Source organism: Leopardus geoffroyi, chromosome A3 (assembly GCF_018350155.1).
Source record: "Leopardus geoffroyi isolate Oge1 chromosome A3, O.geoffroyi_Oge1_pat1.0, whole genome shotgun sequence".
Taxonomy (NCBI): domain Eukaryota; kingdom Metazoa; phylum Chordata; class Mammalia; order Carnivora; family Felidae; genus Leopardus; species Leopardus geoffroyi.
This window is the reverse complement of record NC_059336.1, coordinates 140,064,752-140,082,830: the sequence shown is the minus strand read 5'-3', so window position 1 is coordinate 140,082,830 and position 18,079 is coordinate 140,064,752. Positions and strand designations below refer to the sequence as shown.

At 54.0% G+C, this 18,079-nt stretch overlaps 1 protein-coding gene across 2 annotated transcripts; it reads right to left on the bottom strand.

Moving 5' to 3' along the window:
• Positions 1-1,052: 1,052 nt before the first annotated feature.
• TMEM18 (transmembrane protein 18) lies at positions 1,053-7,274 on the bottom strand. 2 transcript variants are annotated; one of them, XM_045447899.1, is made up of 6 exons: positions 7,121-7,274; positions 5,950-6,067; positions 4,303-4,357; positions 1,662-1,755; positions 1,325-1,572; positions 1,053-1,084 (listed from the first exon to the last, which is right to left on the bottom strand). In XM_045447899.1, exons 1-5 carry the CDS (start codon positions 7,175-7,177, stop codon positions 1,483-1,485), a joined length of 414 nt encoding a protein of 137 aa, XP_045303855.1. In that variant the 5' UTR covers positions 7,178-7,274; the 3' UTR covers positions 1,053-1,084; positions 1,325-1,482. The 2 variants fall into 2 exon arrangements, with proteins under 2 accessions (XP_045303855.1, XP_045303854.1); XM_045447898.1 differs by having other exon boundaries at positions 5,950-6,070; positions 7,121-7,268.
• Between the last annotated feature and the right edge of the window lie 10,805 nt (positions 7,275-18,079).

The window sequence follows — 18,079 nt, the reverse complement described above, 5'->3', positions numbered from 1 at the left end:
TGCCCCTCCCCAACCTGTGCTCTGTCTCTCAAAAATAAACGTTAAAAGAAATTTTTAATAAAAATAAAAACTATCAGAGTGTCACCTTTTAAGCTGCTAAATATAAATGTCAGATAGACTTTTTTTTTTTTTTTAATTTAAAGACTATGTTTCGTTTAGAGGGAGAAACCTTGTTAAAATTAAGACACCTATTCACAATTTTTTTCAAACCCAAATCAAGAGCCAGCAGCATTTCCTATACTGGATCTCTACTCACCTGTCGCCCTCCAGCTACGGAAGGACCCAGAGGCCTGAGTGACAGCCTGCAAAGGAGATGCTAAGAGGTAATGGTGCACCTGTTCTCACACAAGTGCTAGCACGTTCCTGAGCACCCACACTTTTCAAAAGTGAAATTTAGGAAGGACTATAATCTTGTCATCATTGTAAAAACCTATTAGCTGGAACAGCTAAACAGTCACTGAATATTTCTACTTCTAATCCCGCATCCTGAAAACCTTTCCATGGAGCCCTGACTTGAAGGCCTTTGTACCGTTAACTCCTAGAACTCCTGTGAGAACTTCCTCTGCCCCGGGGCCAACTGTGTGCCCTTCACAGAAGCCTCGCCTCCTGGGCCTTGGCTGCCTGTGCTCACAAGCCTGACTCTTTTCAGGACCGTGCTCCCAGGGTCTCACATATAGACTGCTCCGGCCCAGGGCTTCTCAATCCTGGCACTGCTAACGTGCCGGGTCAGATCATCCCTAGCTCGGGACCACCCTGGGCTCCAGCCCTCCAATGACAACCCAGAATGTCACCAACTTTGCCACATCCCCTCCGCGGAGAACCAGCTGGGCCGCAGCCTGGGAAGCAGCGCATGCAGGCGGTGATGGTGCCGTTGCACGGACAGCACCGTTTATCATTTGCTTCAAAATGTGTACGTTGCTTCAACGCTTTACAATGAATGCTAATCGTACAGGTGACAACTCGGCGAACTATGCACAGACACTACTGATTTACACACTTTAACAGGAAGACACCAACATCCTGGGTCGATCCAGGGCTAACTAACACCCAGATGGAACAGGAGACTAGTGTTTATTTTAAAAACCTGTTTTGTTTTGTTTTTAATTTTTTTTTTCAACGTTTATTTATTTTTGGGACAGAGAGAGACAGAGCATGAACGGGGGAGGGGCAGAGAGAGAGGGAGACACAGAATCAGAAACAGGCTCCAGGCTCTGAGCCATCAGCCCAGAGCCCGACGCGGGGCTCGAACTCACGGACCGCGAGATCGTTACCTGGCCGAAGTCGGACGCTTAACCGACTGCGCCACCCAGGCGCCCCTAAAAACCAGTTTTAAAGTGTGCCCTACAACACGGATGTCACGATAAAAGAACCCTCTGCACAAACGTGAGTGGCCGAGTAAGGACGCCTCCGATGCGCACTTTAACCCTTGACACAACAGAGGAAAACATCGTCCATAAGAAAACCAACACAACTGTTCCAGTGTTACTCTTCTTTTTTTTTCCTTCCTCTTCTCTTCTCCTGTAACGTTTTCAGGTCAGTCATTACATTCAAAGTCTTTCGGACCCACATAATCTAAAAACAATGATTTTGAGACACGTTTAGAATTGGAAAACACACATCCATCAACAACACTAGAACTCAGAAAGCTGTAACACACATACCACAATGATCATGGCATTGAGCAGCAGCGGTGCTGAAAACACTAGAGAAATGAACATCCCCCGTGAATCGAAATACTGGTATTTTGAAAATGACCTGTTTCAGGAAGAAATTTAAAGTTACTTGGCATAACGGAACAACGTCCTTAGCGATATTCCCTAACGTAAGGCTCCTGGAGAGCCTCTTACGTCGACTAAGGCTCCACCGCCTGCCCCACAACCGAACCCACCCTCAGCCCTTCCCAGCTCGCTCCTACTGGGCCCCATCAGGGAACATGCAGCAGGCCCACGGCGAAGAAGGCAGGAGCCCCGGGGCCTGGGGAAGAGGGCGGTGGGGGCAACAGCAATCAACCCTCGGATCTGCCGGGCAAAGTAAACACTTGTGCGCTCTGGTTAACGGCGAGTTTGACGTCACCTGGGACGTGCTGTGCCTTCCGTGGGCCAAAAGGCGTCACAGGCTGCACGAGCTCCAGAGCTACTCTGACACAGTGCCAGCCGGCTCTCTGCTCGAACTCTCACCAGCAGGCTGGGTCCCTCAAGCTGCCCCTAGGCAGAGGCTGGTTGTATCCTGGGGCTCGTCTGCGGCCACCAGTGACATGCAGGACGACCGTTTATAAAGCACCTAACAACCCGTTAGCTCAGTGAGTCACGGAGGAGCCGGCCAGCAGCCCTGGCGTCACGGTTGAGAACAGGGGAGGCAGAGCTTAGAGCTTACACTATAGGGGAGATGGTTCAGATAAGACGACACTCAAAACGCACTCGTGTGACTGATGTTCCGGACAAAAATGAAGCCAAGGAGCATGGAGTTGCACGTGGGCTGCAGGAAGGCTCCCGACACTCCAGCAGGGACCTGGGGGAGCCACCAGGGCCCAGCCGTGGCCAGCCTGTGGCCGTGGCTGTGCCGAGGCTGTGCCGAGGCCTAGGTCGAGGAGGGGCTGGCGCCTGGGGAAGCAGGCCACCGCTCGGGAGGCGTGGGGGCGGGCGCCGGAGGTGAGGGACAGAGCCGCGCTTGTGGTTTGTTTCCAAGGTCAAGGACCTCGGGAGGAATCTGCGTGGCGAGTGAGGTCTCTGGCCAAAGTCACCGGGAGGAGAAGCGCCAGTACAGAGTGGAGCGCCGTGCCTGGGGTCAGCTCTGGATGGGGGCCGAGTGTGAAGCACTGCTCTCCTGATGGTCATCAGACCTCCGGCGGCTGGGGCGGCTGCCCTCGCACAGGAGGAAGGCAGAGAGCGGAAGGAGGGACGTCCTGAGAGAGGAGACTGGCAGCCTGGTGTCCTGGAAACCCGCCAGCAGGTGGTTCAGGGGGAGGGAGGCTGAGGTCAAGTAACCCGCGGACTGGCGGTGGGCCAGGCCCCACGCGCCCCACCCTGTCATGAACAACAGCGTTTCTGCTACAAGGTGGGGAGCGGGCCCAAAGGGACAGTGACCATCTTCCAAGTCTCATCGTGAAGGGTCCAGACGGGGGAGGCCCAAGGGGCCCTGTTTTACATTGAAAAGTGGGGATTTTCTCAGTACGTCTGGCTGAGGAGATGGGTTCAGAGGGCAGCCAGGAGCAGGTGCTGGGGCCACAGCCATTCCCTGAAGGCACAGGCTTCTTCCAGGTCCTCAGGACCCGACGAGCAAGGACGTGTGGGGGCTGGAGAGACAGCAGGTGTAACGCAGGTGGGATGGAACGTGCACGGTCACCTAGGGTGGCTTTCCGCAACTTCCTGGAAAGCGCCAAATGGCACACATTCATGCTTCCCGGGCCAAGAGGCAAGGTCTTCAACCCCTTTTTGCTGAGAGTCTAATAGTTTTTCTTTTTTTTCTTTCACACTGAAGAAATGTGAATGTTTTAGCACTTAGAAATATCAAGACCATTTTTAGCTCACAGGCCACGTAAAACCAGTGGGTCAGATACGGCCTGTGGACCGTTGTTTGAAAGCCACATCTAGACACACGTGTGAGGGTCCCAGATGAAGGCCCTTGGTTTGCACAGCTGTGTCTCGCTCACACGTGTGGATGCCGGTGCTGAGCTGCACCCAGACACAGGGCCTGACACTCAGGCAGGATGATGTGAGAGCCGGAAACGGGGGCAGAGGACAAGCAGAGGGCAGTGATGGCTGGTGAGGCCCCGCGGGTCTCCACACCCCGGGGAACAGAGGCTGGCAGGAGCCATGGTGGAGAGGGAGGAGGTGGGGCTCCAGGGAGGCCACAGGCAAGGGGGTGGAGCTTCGATCACTGGAGGGCGGCCGGGGGTTTATGCCAGGAGGACATCCCGAGGCCTCGAGAGGACACGGCAGGTCCAGGGAGGGCAGAGAGGTCTCAGAACACATCACCCACCGCCCTGACCACGCATGGACCGAATTCTCTCTAAAATGCCACTTTCTCTACTCTGCAAATACAGCTACCTCAAACAGCCCCTAGAACTGTCGCCCGCTGTCATGAACCGTATCGACCAATCTTCAAATCCTAAACTGTCTGATAAGCCGTTCCTCTGACCTAAACCTGTCGGAGCAGAAGCACTTGGGCCCCCGGGGCCTTCAGCGACTTGTTTTCTCTTGCGGCTCCCGGAGTCTTGTGGTCGGCGTGCAATGCTCCCACTGCACAGACCACTCTAGAGTGCCACTCCCCAGGACGGTCAACATGCACAGGGCGTCGGCCTACCTCCAGTTCATTGCTGCTACTTCGTTGATGTACTCGGCACAATAAACCAGAATCACTGGAAGAGAGAGAAACCACGTGTCAGGATCCGGATGACGACTGATCACCAATCTCTACAGAATTAAACATGCTGTTTACGATGGTATATTTAACATAAATGTAAGAGAATAGCAAGAATTTGATGAGAGGTGGCCTTTCTAGTTTAGAGACAGCGTGAGGTAAGACCGTAACCCTTGCACACTACAGGCAGGACACCTCCCCTTGACGGAAACACGGGAAGGTCTCAGTGCACAGAGACCAGAAGCAGGTCTGCCCCTGCAAACCACGTGCGCACACGTGCGCCTGCGCCCGCGCTCCGACACGACCCGGTCACGGTGACCCAGTCACAGAACGCCCAGAGCTGCGAGACTAGGTGCCTTCCACCGTCACACTGCCACCCCGCGGGGACACACGGGACAGCCGGCTAGAGACGGGCCCAGAGGTTCTGGCGGCCGCAGCAGGAATCCCGATGCCCCCCGAGCCTACCTGAGTAGAGACCGTGACCGTCCCGGAGCGCGGGACGCAGAAGCACGCGGCTATTCAACCCCGGACCCGGAGCTCGCTCAGCACCGCGTGCTGCCACCGTTCCTGCGTGAAAACTACACGGCGGGACGCGGCAAACGGCAAAGTCTGATGCTTTCAGTTCTCAGGTAAATTAAAATGGGAAGAACCTTCCCGTCCTTGACCCAAGTCACAAAACGGAAGACACCACGGCTTTAGAACCTCTGGACTCTTCCCTCCGGATTGGACCCAACGCGGCACATCAAGAAAGCCAAGGGAAAAGGAGAAAAGGGGGGGGGGGGGGAGGCTGAGACACGGAAGGCGGCGGAATGACGCCATCTCTGCCAGCTGACCAGGTAATGAATCTCGGCGGTGCCACCCAGGGGCTGAGTGACCTGGGGGGCAGGGAGCCCCTCCGTGTCTCACTTGTAAAAATGTGGCAAATAACACGCCCTGAGTAAAATCAATCTGTGCGGGTCTGAGAGTCAAAGGAATCACAGAAGATGTACACACACATAGAACACTGTCTGTTGCCCCCACGTGTGCAAAGTCCTCCCCTCTTCACCCTCAAAAATAAACCCAACACAGTTCTTGAGTTGCCAAGTTTTCCTCCCATGTCCGCTCCGCGATCAGGCCGGCGTCTTTCTCCGAGGGACCCGCCCCAGGGCCCGTGCACAAGCTGTCCTCGCGGCAGGGAGTTCACCGGGGCCCTCGCGCCGCACCGCTGCTGCGTGGCTCCCTCCTGCAGGCCCTGCACACCCCGGTCTACGCGCTGCCCCCGCACCTCGCACGAGGCCCCGTCCCGCAGCTCCGCTGGTTTGCTGCCTCGTCCGGATCACGGGCGGCAGCGACGCACCTCCGTCGGAAACTGCGTCGCGGAGCCGGTGCTGCCCACCACCTCGTGCGGGCCCAGAGGTGCACACGCCTGTGACAGCACGTGACGGCAGGAAGCAGGGCCTCCGCTCATCCCTTGCGCTGCAGGACGACTTCTGCGACGCCAACGCACCGCTTCCCTCTCTCCCTAGAACACTCTCTTACTGACACGTCCCACCCTGCACCTGGTCACGTCGCACGGCAATCTGGGTCACAGAATTCGTGCATTCTACTCACCTAAGCACAGGAAATGCCCGACCTGTAGTTTATACCTCTGGGCTGAGAGACACGTGAGCAGCAGACACAGCACGTGGAAGACGGCCAGCCCCATGAGCCACGGCTCCGCCCAGTCCGTCTGCTGCAAGACACATCGCTAGAAACTCATCACCGTCAACTCACGTGGGGGCCCGGCGTCGCGTCTCCTGGGTCAGGGAGGCCAGCGCTCCTGGGGCTGCTGGGCAGGGCGTCCAGGGCCTTCCCCCACAGGCCTCCCAGAAGCAGGTGTTGGGGAAGGAAGGGGAGGAGGGAGACGGGAACCGACTGCACCGCAGCCACCCGCAGACATTAAAGAGAAATGTCACTGCTTTAATGTCTGAGCACGCAGAACTGGGGCACCACGGATTTCCCCTTCTGTGGCCTGAATAAAATCATGTTTTAAGGCTTCTAAGGACCATCGTCCCATGACAAGCAAGAACAGAGTTCCTGAGACTAGCACTCAAGGCCTTGGGAAATCTGAGCCGTCCCAATTTGCTAGATTTCCTCCGACCTTTCTGCCAGGCCGCCAAATAGCACTGACATGTCGGGTCTCCTCAACCGGAGGGTGGGCATGTCTGCACCCCCAGATGCTCGTATCCCCCCCCAACCATGCTCGGATTTACCCTTCGTCTAGATCTCCCCTGCAAGCTCACCCCCAAGCCCTGCCCTTAGCCCCGCCCCCAGCAAACCAGGCCGGGAACTGCATCAGGACACTGCAGAGCCCTCAGGACTAAGTGTCCCCTGCCGCTTCTGCACGCCCCGGAGGGTAAACTGCTCACAAGCTACCCGTCCCCATCAATGTGCGGAGGGGGCAAAGGGAAGGGAGCGAGGGGGGGGGGGGTCCAGAACAGCGCAAGAGCAGCACCTGGAGCTCCCACTGCGCTGGGGAGCGGTCCCCCCACCACCTGTACCCGCGGTGCGTCCACACCTAGAGCCCAGGGCGGCCCAAGAGTCCCCGCCAGGTCCGCCCCGAAACGTCCCGCCCACCACCAGGCCCCGCCCAGGATCGGTCCTCCCACCACCAGGCCCCGCCCCCACCCCATCCGGTGTCGTCGGCGTCCGTGGCGGATGCGAACAAACCCGGACTGCCCCCCTCCCCCCCCCCCCCCACCAACCGTCACCCAAGCTGGCGACCAAGAAGGCAGCGAGTTACCGTGATCACGGCGGGAATGCTGACGGGGAAAGAGCTGACCGAGAAGGCGGAAGGCATCGTCCCCGGAAAGGCCCACCCTCACCACCACCGTCTCCTGTCCCCACCCCAGTCGGTTACCACAGGGAACGCCTCCGGCGTCCCCTCTCGCGGGATTTCCACTTGTCGCGAAATCTGCTCGGACCCAGCTATCTCGCGATATCTCCCGTGCCCGGTGCCAGGTCCACATCTCGCGGTTTTCTGTGGCTTTAAATCCAATGTTGAAATTGTAACTAGGCTCCCAGAGTGTTTTCCCAAGAGGGCCGAGAGGCGAGAGGGGACGAGAGCGTCTTTAGTTCTCAGACCTTCAACCCAGTGGCGCTCTCGAGAACCGGGGGGCGAGTGGGCGTCTCTGCCTGCTTCCGACGCCGGCCCCGAGGGACCGAGGGGGGACGGTGTCCGCGCTCCCGGGGGACCGAGGGGGACAGTGTCCGGGGGACCGAGGGGGGGGGGCAGTGCCCGCGTTCCCGGGGGACCGAGGGGAGAGTATCCGCGCTTCCGGGGAACCGAGGGGGACAGGGTCTGGGAGGGACCCACTGTTTCTGGCAGATAACCTTGTGCGTGCGCACACATCACCTGGGCCCATATGTACGTGGGGTCTGAGTACACCTGGGGGTGCCGAACGTTCCACCTTTCTAACAAGCCGGGTGAGGGGGATGCTGCCTGTGGGCGACCGCAGTTGAAAAGGCCCTGGGGACGCCCTGCCTACCCTCCGCTTACAGGTGCATTCGGGTCGCTGTTCGTTAACCGGGGTGTCCAGAGCCCTGCGCCTCAGGGACGGACTCGGGACCCCGGTTAATAGGTGAGCGCGGGCACGCGGTACCAGGAGCGGGTGAGACAGGGTGTGTGTGCGGCCGCCCGCGGCCCTACCCGGAAGGCGACCGTGTGCCCGCAGGGCCGGGACTGCCACGTGCGGAGACAGCGCCCGCCGTCCGGGTGGAGTGGCGCGAGGACGCGCAGTGCGCAGGGGCCCCGCCTCTGGGGCTCGTGCGGGAACAAGGCGGCGCCAGAGGACGCGAGGAGACGGCTTCCCGGCAGGTGCGTTCCTGAGCGGCGGAATCAAACCGACACTGAACCCAGAGGGCCGCGCTCCGGTTTAAGCCGGGCTGCTGCAGCGTCCGAAACGGCGTCCGGTGACCTCGCAGGTCCCGCGGGTCCCGGCCGCAAGGGTCGTGGGGTCTTTACGCTCCCGCGCCCTCCTCCCCACGCTTTCCACTCCGCCCAGAGACCTCGAGGAACACCTGCTAGGCCAAGTCCCGCCTGCTTTGAACGCTCTGTGCTCCTGCTTCTTAGGTGTTCTCCCTGCTCCCCGCTCCGCTGCCGCTGCGCTCCCTTTTCAGACACTTTCTAACCTTTGCCCGGAATCGTCAGGGGGCACTCAGCTTTCCCTGCACCGAGTCAAAATCCCACTCGCATCGTGATCCTGGAGGTGGGATCCCTAACGGTGTGTTCAACACAGAGCTGCCGTTCCGGTTCTGGGACTACATCTCCCCAGGAGGTGACCCCGTGTGCCCTCCGCCCCGCCCCTCCTTCCCCGGAGTTACTGCGGGCGGGGCTGGAACAGACCCCTGCGGGGACCCGGTCGAATCGCATTTTAATCAGGCGCCAGCAGGTGGCAGCACGCCGCCTTGCCTCGGCCCTGCTGGCGGAGCCTGAACACCTTTTCCATGTTTTCAACAAAATCAATTTTCGAGTGTTCACAGTTGTTGAACTGAGAGGCTTTACTCTACACCATTTAATTTTAGACGGAGAAATAGTTTGGTTTTTTTTTCCCCCGAGCATTATGGGGTAGCCGAATCTGTTCTTATCGATTCTTCTCTCATAGAATGCAAGTGTAAAATTGCAGCCATTTAACGACAGGCTTCCGAGAACTCCATAATTATGGACAACGAAAGCCTTATGGATTAAATCCAGCAAATTTTATATCTCACCTTCACTTGATATTTTCGGTATTCCACTAACGCGTCCCTACCTCAGTGCTCGGGAAGTGGTGACCGCATGGGTCACAACCACACCAAACTGTGCTACTTGGTTTGACGCGTTTCTGTCCTTCTCACAGACTGAGCCGCTCCAGGGCCTGGTCCTGTCTTATCTGTCTGATTGTTTGACACCCAGCACATCTGATACCTAGTAGGTTGTCCGTGAAAATGTCTGTGACCAGAGCGCCAAACACATCTGTAGCGACAGCTTATTCAGTCGTTGGAGATGAAGATCTTCTGGAATCTGTGTTTGTGTGCAGACCCTCAGGACTACGCATGCAAGTGCACTCCCGGGAGGGCTTCTTGTGTCCGCAGACAAGGAGGGAAGAGCTGAGGAAACAAATTAAGGCACTGTCTTCTCTTGGGAAAATTGAATCCATAATGACACATTATTGAAGTCGTCCCCTCCCACCCCACCTTATTCCTGAGCCAGCAGGTACTAAAGCAGCAGTTTTCCAGAACATGTTTGGGAAGCCTCATTGTACAGCATATGGAAGGGACCGTGTTCCTCGAGCCCCATGAGGTTTCTATAGAATTTCTTAAAATTTTATCTTGGCTAGTAGTAAACACACAAGTGCAATGTTATGTTTGGGGATTTTCCCTCTGTATTTTTGATTGTATATTGTCGACCCAAAACAGATATGATCACTAAAGCATGGTTAAAAATTAGGCCACACTAACATGGTATTTGGGTATTTGATGTGCTAACAGGTCGTCTGTAAGAAGCCAGAGCCAGATGACCAGCCTCTGCTGATGTCCTGGGATGAGGCCCGTGGTGACACAGACATTAGTCTAAACCTCCCTCTTGGCTTTTCTGATGTGTGTGCCTGATGCCTCTTGATGGCAAATCTGTCGCATGCCATCAGTGGCTGGCTCTGGGTTTATGGAAAGTGTGGAGGCATTTCCCACAATGGTTTCTGGTACATAGCGGACACTCAGGGGACGTTTGTCTAGTCGTTCATAGCCTGGCCATTGGCTAATGGGGCAGGCCCTGGGCCAGATGGTGGACACCACCAGGCCAAAAGGCGGTCCACGCCATGGGAGACGCGTGCTGTGATGGTGCCAAAGGAAACCGCCTGCAGGAAGCGTCACCAGGCGGGGGCACGTGCAGGGCTGACCTCTGAAGACTGAGTGGAGACTCCTCTGGTAAGCTGGGTAGAAGGAAAAGAACACTGCTGGCAGAGGAAACCATGTGTTCAGACACAGGTAAGGATGAAATTTGCTAACGAGTATAAGGAGCTGTAAGTTCTTGCTCTGGGTTGAAGCGAAAGGCGTCTCGTGGAGAATATTAGGGAATTTGAACATTAACCAGGTAATGTAAGTGTGTGTGCTCTGTGGAGACTGGCCTGACTCTTATGGCCAGATTTCTCACTCAAGGCCCACTGTTCTCCATGTGCGGGGACATATTCTCAAACTATTTCTCAGTAAGGCTATAAATGCCACATCTGTATTTAGATGGCAGTGTTTAAAATCACTGTGTCCATTTACACGTCTGTGTCTCCTCTGTCTGTGCATCCACTCTGCATTTCCTGAACGTCCACTTTATACCACAATTTACTTCTAGAATCCCAAAGACGCCCCCACCCTCGTTTCTGGAAATGATGAGCGTGTTCCCTCACACAGAGGAGGGGAGTGTAGGTGGCACATGGGATTACAGTCACTGACGGCTGCCTTCATGTAGGGAGCGAGGCAACCGGCCATGGCTAGTGTGCGGGGGGAGAAGAGCCCGGCACGCAGGTGCCTCCGGAGGCTGGAAGGCAGCAGAATCATCTCCCCGGGAGACTCCGAGCGGAACCAGCCCTGCCAACACTTTGATTTCAACCCAGTGAGACCCGTTTCAGAGTTTTGACTCCCAAAAACGTAAGATGCATTTGTTAAGCCGCTAAGTTTGGGGCAGTTTGTTAGAGCAGCAACAGAAAATACGTAAGGCAGGGGGTGCGAGGGCGGCGGTTGGTAACCACTCATGTTTTTCAGAAACCTCAGTAGCGCGTGGTCTCCCCCAGGTGAATGTCCTCCGCGCTCGATGCACGACATCCCCACCCTCCAGCTGTCACTCCATGAGTTCCTGGGCACAGTATGCACACCTTCCTGTGCTTCTCACATCCTTTCCACCCTTTAAAATTATTTTTTTAACGTTTATTTGTTTTTGAGACAGAGAGAGACAGAGCATGAACAGGGAGGGGCAGAGAGAGAGGGAGACACAGAATCGGAAACAGGCTCCAGGCTCTGAGCCATCAGCCCAGAGCCTGACGCGGGGCTCGAACTCACGGACCGTGAGATCATGACCTGAGCCGAAGTTGGACACTTAACCGACCGAGCCACCCAGGCACCCCCTTTCCACCCTTTAAATGCAACCTCTGGGATCCTATTAGCTGGGACTTTCTTGATCGCAGGTTGTGGAAATCTCCTCTCCCTCTGGCAGAGCAACGTTCTCTGGACCTAGAGCGGGAAGCATGGCCCTGAGCCTTGGCCGCAGACCCTCCTGTCTACATTCATGTTCCCCGTTGCTTGACATCGTTATGAAAGCAGTGGCCAAATCATAGAATGACTTTTTAAATTAGGAGGGGCAAAAGCATCTTTTGAGTTTTACTTCTGTCAACTAGCTGTTTCTCCAGCTTTTAAGATGATAAACTAGGGGCACCCGGGGGGCTCAGTCGGTTAGGCGTCTGACACCTGATTTCGGCTCAGGTCATGATCTCGGGGCTCATGAGACTGAGCCCCGCGTCGGGCTCTGCACTGACAGCTGGGAGCCTGCTTGGGATTCTCTCCCTCCCTCTCTCTGCCCCTTCCCCACTCACGCTCTCACTCTAAAACACAAAACAAAACTGGGGACACGTCGAAGACTCCGTGAGAAGAGAGATCAGCTGGGACAGCAAGTGGCAGAGTTGATGGCTCGCAGGCTGGTTGCGGGGGGCGGGGAGGCCTGAGGACAGAGGGTGCTCTTTGCAGGGTCAAGGTGGGAGTGACCCAGCCCAGTGTTCACAGGTTCACACCAGTGCCTGATTCTTTATCCTTTTCCCTTTTGTTTTGTTAAACACCTAGAGTGAGATATGCGCTGGTAGGCTGGGTGTACATTCAGCGTGATTCTCCTGACAGGAGCCCGCCCCCCAGGGTCCCCCTCCTGGTGCTGGTCCTGCTGGAGGTGCCATCGCCACACTTGCTGTGTCTTAACTTGCGTTTCCCGGATAACTAGTAAAAGTGAATTCTTGTTCATATGCTTATTGGCAATTTATATATCTTCTTTGGTAAAGTTTCTATTTAAATGTTTTCTCCGTTTTTTACTGGGTTGTTTTTTCCTTTTATTATTAGGTATAAGATTAAAAAATATGTTTTGCACACTAGTTGTTCATTAGATCTATGTTTTGTGAATGTTTTCTCCTGATCAGGAGCTTGTCTATTCATAGTCTTACGGAATCTTCAATGAACAAATATTTTCAATTTTGGCAAAGTTACTTTATCATTTTTTAACATGTTCATTGTTTTCTGTGGCCTAAGAAACGTTTGCCTACCTCATATCACAAAGATCCTGTATTTTCACATAAAACTTTAAATGTCGATGAGCCATCTCAAATTAACTTTTGTGAAATGGGTGAATGAGGAAGGGTCAAGTTCATGTTTTCCTTGATATGCAATTATTCCAGAACTATTTACTAAAAAATGCTCTCTTTCCCCCATTTGATTGCCTTTCCACCCTTGTCCAACATCAGCCAGCCCTGGGGGGTGCCTACTGCTGGGCTCTGTTCTGTGCGGGCCCCCTGCCCTCGCACACACACGGTCTCTACTACTGAACTTTATCTGAGGCTCAACCTTATCTACATGCATCGTAAACACTGGGAGAAAGTAAAATAAAGTACAGTAGAATGCGTCCGATGTATCTACAAAACCTACAGGAAATGTCTTTTAAACTTGCCCAGCATTTACCATTTCCAAAGCAATTCACCCCTTTCTGGAGATTCACATTTTTGTGCTGTATCATTTTCTCTGAGGCTAAAGAATTTCCTTTAGCATTTCATGCCATATGGATCTGTTGCTATTTCCTTAGTTTCTCTGTCTGGGGATGCTTTCATTTGGTCTTCGTTTGACAGGCTATTTTTGCGGCACATTGATTTTTGCACGTGACCTTGTCTTTCCGTGAGCGCTCTGGAGCAGCCCTGCTGTCTTCCGACCGTAGCTTCTCACCGGAACCAACTGTCCTTCTGCGTGCAGGTTTTCTGTGGGTACTGTGCCATACTCCTGTTTTGAGGATTTTCTCTTGGTTTCACCAGATGGACGATGATGTGCCTACGATTCATTTTATCTGTATTTGTATTTCTTTTGGCTCAATAAATTTAATTCTCTGAATTATATCTGTTTTTAACCAAATATTTATACTTTTCAGACACCATTCCCACCAATATCCCTGTCCTATTCTTTATCTCTTCTCTCCTGAGATGACAGACGAATGTATATGCTAGACGTCCCAGGATTACAGAGGTATGCTTAGTTTGCAGGCTGTACAAAATGGGGTACATGAGAGCTGGCCCCGGGCTTGATGAGCCCTGATCTCCATGGTGAAATGTAAACACAGCAGTTAACTCAAACTACAACAGAGGAGTCCTTCTGTCTTCTCCGGTGTGTAGGGCACATTTCCTGTTTCTTTGATTTTGGGGTAGTTTCGTAGGACCTATTGGACATTGTGCATAACACAGATGTGGGTTCTGTTATTTCTTCCAAAGATTAGTGACTTAAACAAATAAAGGCATTAAATCAGTTTGACAAACTGCTGTTGAAGACTATGAGTCTGGAGTTCTCTCTCGTCCAGCAAGAGAGCAGACACAGAATTGAATACAAGACAGGCTAATGTCTGGGAGAAGATAAGAGCCTGAACAGGGGTTTCGTCTCTGGATTTATGGAGCTCACTAGATGCTCCCCACGTGGCGAAGGTGAAGAAGACAAGATCTTACACACGTGAACGTGGAGAAAACAATCAGACAGTAATCATTAACCTGTGTGTGTAAGAAGCAAAGCGAGGACGAGAGGAGTTTGTGATCCAAGCATACTGGCTGGCGCCAGAGGGAAAGTAATTTCCTGCAGGTGATCCAGCAAGTTACTCATGATCCCCGTACAATGTCTTGCTAGCTAACCTCAGGCGCTTTCACCCCGTGGTGGCGGCTTTCTGCCCCATGATTTTCTAACCCATTTATGTAAGTATAAAGAATTCTTGAACCTATTTCCCCACAAGCGGCAACCTCTTTTGTGCAGAAGCTGAATTCTTAGTTGGGTTCATCATCCTTAGACGGGCTGCTTGCAGCATGCTTTGTGCAGAGCTCAGGCACCAGCCAGAACCTGGGGCACAGTACATGCACTGAATTTGGGGTGCCCGCCTCTGCATCCCTCCTTCCTTGTGGGCAGCCATCACTCCGTGGATGTGTCCTCTGTGTCTTCAGGCAGGGAAGACTGAGGATTCCCTGCCAGCAGGAAAGGCCTTACCCTAAAACCAAAGTCCCTACGAGAAACCTGCTTCTTCCCCCATGCCCTGCCATTCTCTCCCACGGTCTGTGCGTCCCATCGTCCTCCAGGCCTTCAGGAGGTCACTTTCCAGATTTAGTTCAGTTTGCGGTTTTAACTCGAAGGACACTGTCATAACAGCAGCAGGCTTGGCCACTACCTGCAGAAGTGCTATCCTGACACCACTTTTTTTTTTTAACGTTCATTTATTTTTGAGACAATGCACGAGACAGAGTGCAAGCAGGGGAGGGGCAGACAGAGGGAGACACGGAATCCAAAGCGGGCTCCAGGCTCTGAGCTGTCAGCCCAGAGCCGTGATGTGGGGCTCGAACTCACGAACCGTGAGCTCATGACCTGAGCGGAGGTCGGACGCTTAACTGAGCCACTCAGGTGCCCCTATCCTGACACCACTTTTAAGTGGTGCTCCTGTAGAGGCCGAGGCGAGGCCACTCTGATGGGCCACTTTGGCACGAAGCCTACCTGGAGTTAAAGGCAATCAAAACCCAGCAGATTCAGGAAAAGCTTTTCCCCTCCCCCTCAACTGCCTGCCCTACAGGAAGAGAGCTATTAACAGGCTCCTTTTCACCCAGGAAACCCACCTGCGTAATGGGCACCTTTATTCCCAAGCATCTCCTGTCACCTTCCTGCTAATGTCCTTCCTCCTCTTTGTGTCCCAGCACCTCTCCCTCCCCTGAGCTCACGGAAGCTTCCGTCTGCCTCCCTGTCTTTGGAATTTCACATCAGGGTGGGTTCCCGTTATGTTTGGCATTAATTTTGATTTTCTCCTGTTGACCTACCTCATGTATTTGACTGTCACCCAGCTCACAGAGCCTCGAAGGGGACGGGAGTTCCTACCCCTGACACCCCAGCCCCGTTCTGTGCTATGCGTTTGCTACCTTGTCCATTTTGCAGTGAGCCAGCAGACTCCAGGGAGGAGAGTGACTGCCAGTCAGGATTTACACAGGATTCTCCAGTGTAAACTCTCTTAGATGTTTTCCCCGTCAAACCAAACCTAATTTCCTCCCTCTTCTAGATCGAGAATTCTTTGTGTTAGGAGATGATTTTTCTCTCCAGAAAGTAATAAACTATTGACTCGATACCTGATTCCCTTGCTCAGATGGAGCCTTCTACTCTCTGAATTCATGTCTCAGCAAACTCTTCCAGACCACTCTTTCACCTGCTTGCAATGGTGTTTTGGGCTGTCTGGTCACCTTCTTCTCGGCCGTGGTGGGGCTGCCGGGATGGGCACAGAGGGTTCCGTCAGTAAAGAGCTGCTTGGGAACAGGAGTTGGCCCGCCACCTTGTGGCCACTTTCCTTCCGTGACACCGGATGTTCACACGCAGATTTGTTCTCCTGACCTGTCGAAGTGGGTTGGAAAAGTCCCGGGCTTCCAAGGCAACGCTCCTGCTCCCCGCGGGGACTACAGTAGGGTTGTGGAAGCAGGGACCTCAGCCCCTGCCCCACACCAGCCCGGCACCCTGGCCCCCACAAGGGGACCTCCGGCAGGGGCATCCCCGTGTTGCCATGGCGACATGCCCCAGGGCCTGAGCAGCACTGCCTCCATGCTGTGGGCGGTCCCCTAGTGGTCCAGCAGGGTGACAGCTGTGCACTTCCCGTGCTGCTCAGGATCTTGTGGGATCGTCACCAACTTGTTTCTAAGAATCTAGACAACTACGACAGAGCTTTGCATGCAGTTGTCAAACCGGATTTCCACCTCCACTTGAGCAGTCATCACACACGTTGACGGCCCGGAGACATCCAGAGAATCATTCACCTCTTCAGCAGGGGGTCTGCTCTTGTCCTGGTACTAAAGAAAGAGACAAAAGCCCATCAAAAGGCTGCTTACGACTCTAAGCAAGAATCAGCAGGTGATTCCTTCTGAGCCTCAAGGTGGGGGCGAGCCTCTGGGAGGGGCTGACTGGGAGACTGCCGAGGTCAGTCTGCACACAGAGCAGGTGCACACGGGACGCCTACTCGGTGGTGTGAAACCACAAGCTGACGCAAGGTGATGAGTTTACATCGGGGTCTCCTGTGGCATTTGGACTGAGAGTTTGTGATGGTTGCCCTCGCGTGGAACATCTGGTCCTTCCCTGAGGGTCGGCGGGTGGTTTTCTGGGTAACATTCTGCACGTGGCATGAGTTAGCTCGGCTGCCGTGGTGATAGTACAGATGTGGGGATTGAACGACCCAAGTTTATCGTCTCACAGTGTTGGAGGCTGGAGTCCAAGGTCAAGGGGTTGGGGCTGGTTCCTCTGAGGCTTCTCTCCTGGGCCTGTGCTCACCTGGTCTGCCCTCTGTGGTGTCAGGGCTCAAACCTCTTCTTATGAGGACACCAGTCGTGTGGATTAGATCTCACCCTGATGAGCTCATTTTACCTTAAAGACCATGTCTTCAAATATCATCACGTTTGAGGCTCTGGGGGTTGGGACCCACCATATGAATCTGCGGAGACACAGCTCAGCCCGTAACGGCCACCAGGGGGCGTTCGGCACAGGGCCAAGGACACGCTTCCCCCATCCAGTCCTCTCTAATTTGTAAGCATCTGGAATAGTGGAAAGAAAATGGATTTAAATCAGAGAAAACTGGATTTTAGTATGATTTGTTTTCCCTACTAGCTGCGTGGCCTTGGGATTGTTAGTTTTTAGTTGCCCGAGTCTTCGTTTGTGAGTGAATGTGGAGAACGGTGTCTTTTGCTGATTCTTTTGAGGGTTTGTGATCGCTGCCTTGAAGGTCCTGCCTCCTGCCCAGTGTGAGGCCTTCTTTCTGCCTGACAAATAAGTGAATGCAGGGAGGACAGTGGTCCCCCAGTTACTGCAATGCCTCTTCCCACCTGTCTCCTCAATGCCAGGAGCCACCTACCTGAGTGGCCAACGTGTAAAAGAGGGTACAGGACCTGTCCTTTGATATGGATTCTGGACCACGCTTAAGAATAGCCTTTCTGTGGGCCACCTGAGGGGCTCAGTCAATTGAGCGTCCGACTTCGGCTCAGGTCAGGATCTCACGGCTCGTGGGTTCAAGCCCCACATCGGGCCCTGTGCTGATGGCTCAGAGAATGGAGCCTGCTTCCGATTCTGTGTCTCCCTCTCTCTCTGCTCCTCCCACACTCACGCTGTCTCTCTCTCTCAAAAATAAATACACATTAAAAAAAAAAACAGGGGCGCCTGGGTGGCTCAGTCGGTTGGGCGTCCGACTTCAGCCAGGTCACGATCTCGCGGTCCGTGAGTTCGAGCCCCGCTTCGGGCTCTGGGCTGATGGCTCAGAGCCTGGAGCCTGTTTCCGATTCTGTGTCTCCCTCTCTCTCTGCCCCTCCCCCGTTCATGCTCTGTCTCTCTCTGTCCCAAAATTAAATAAACGTTGGAAAAAAAAATTTAAAAAAAAATTAAAAAGTAAGCCACAGAAGAGCAGAAAATATTTGCAATACATATAACTACCAAGGAATCATTACACCAGTAATAA

What these genes read in the sequence shown, in the direction of transcription:
- TMEM18 (XM_045447898.1), bottom strand. Translation starts at nt 7,177, where the DNA reads ATGCCTTCCGCCTTCTCGGTCAGCTCTTTCCCCGTCAGCATTCCCGCC. An exon ending in CGGGCATTTCCTGTGCTTAG is followed by an intron (nt 4,358 to 5,949) that starts GTGAGTAGAATG and finishes TCTCTCTTCCAG; the next exon opens with TGATTCTGGTTTATTGTGCC. An exon ending in TCAATGCCATGATCATTGTG is followed by an intron (nt 1,573 to 1,661) that starts GTATGTGTGTTA and finishes CATTGTTTTTAG; the next exon opens with ATTATGTGGGTCCGAAAGAC.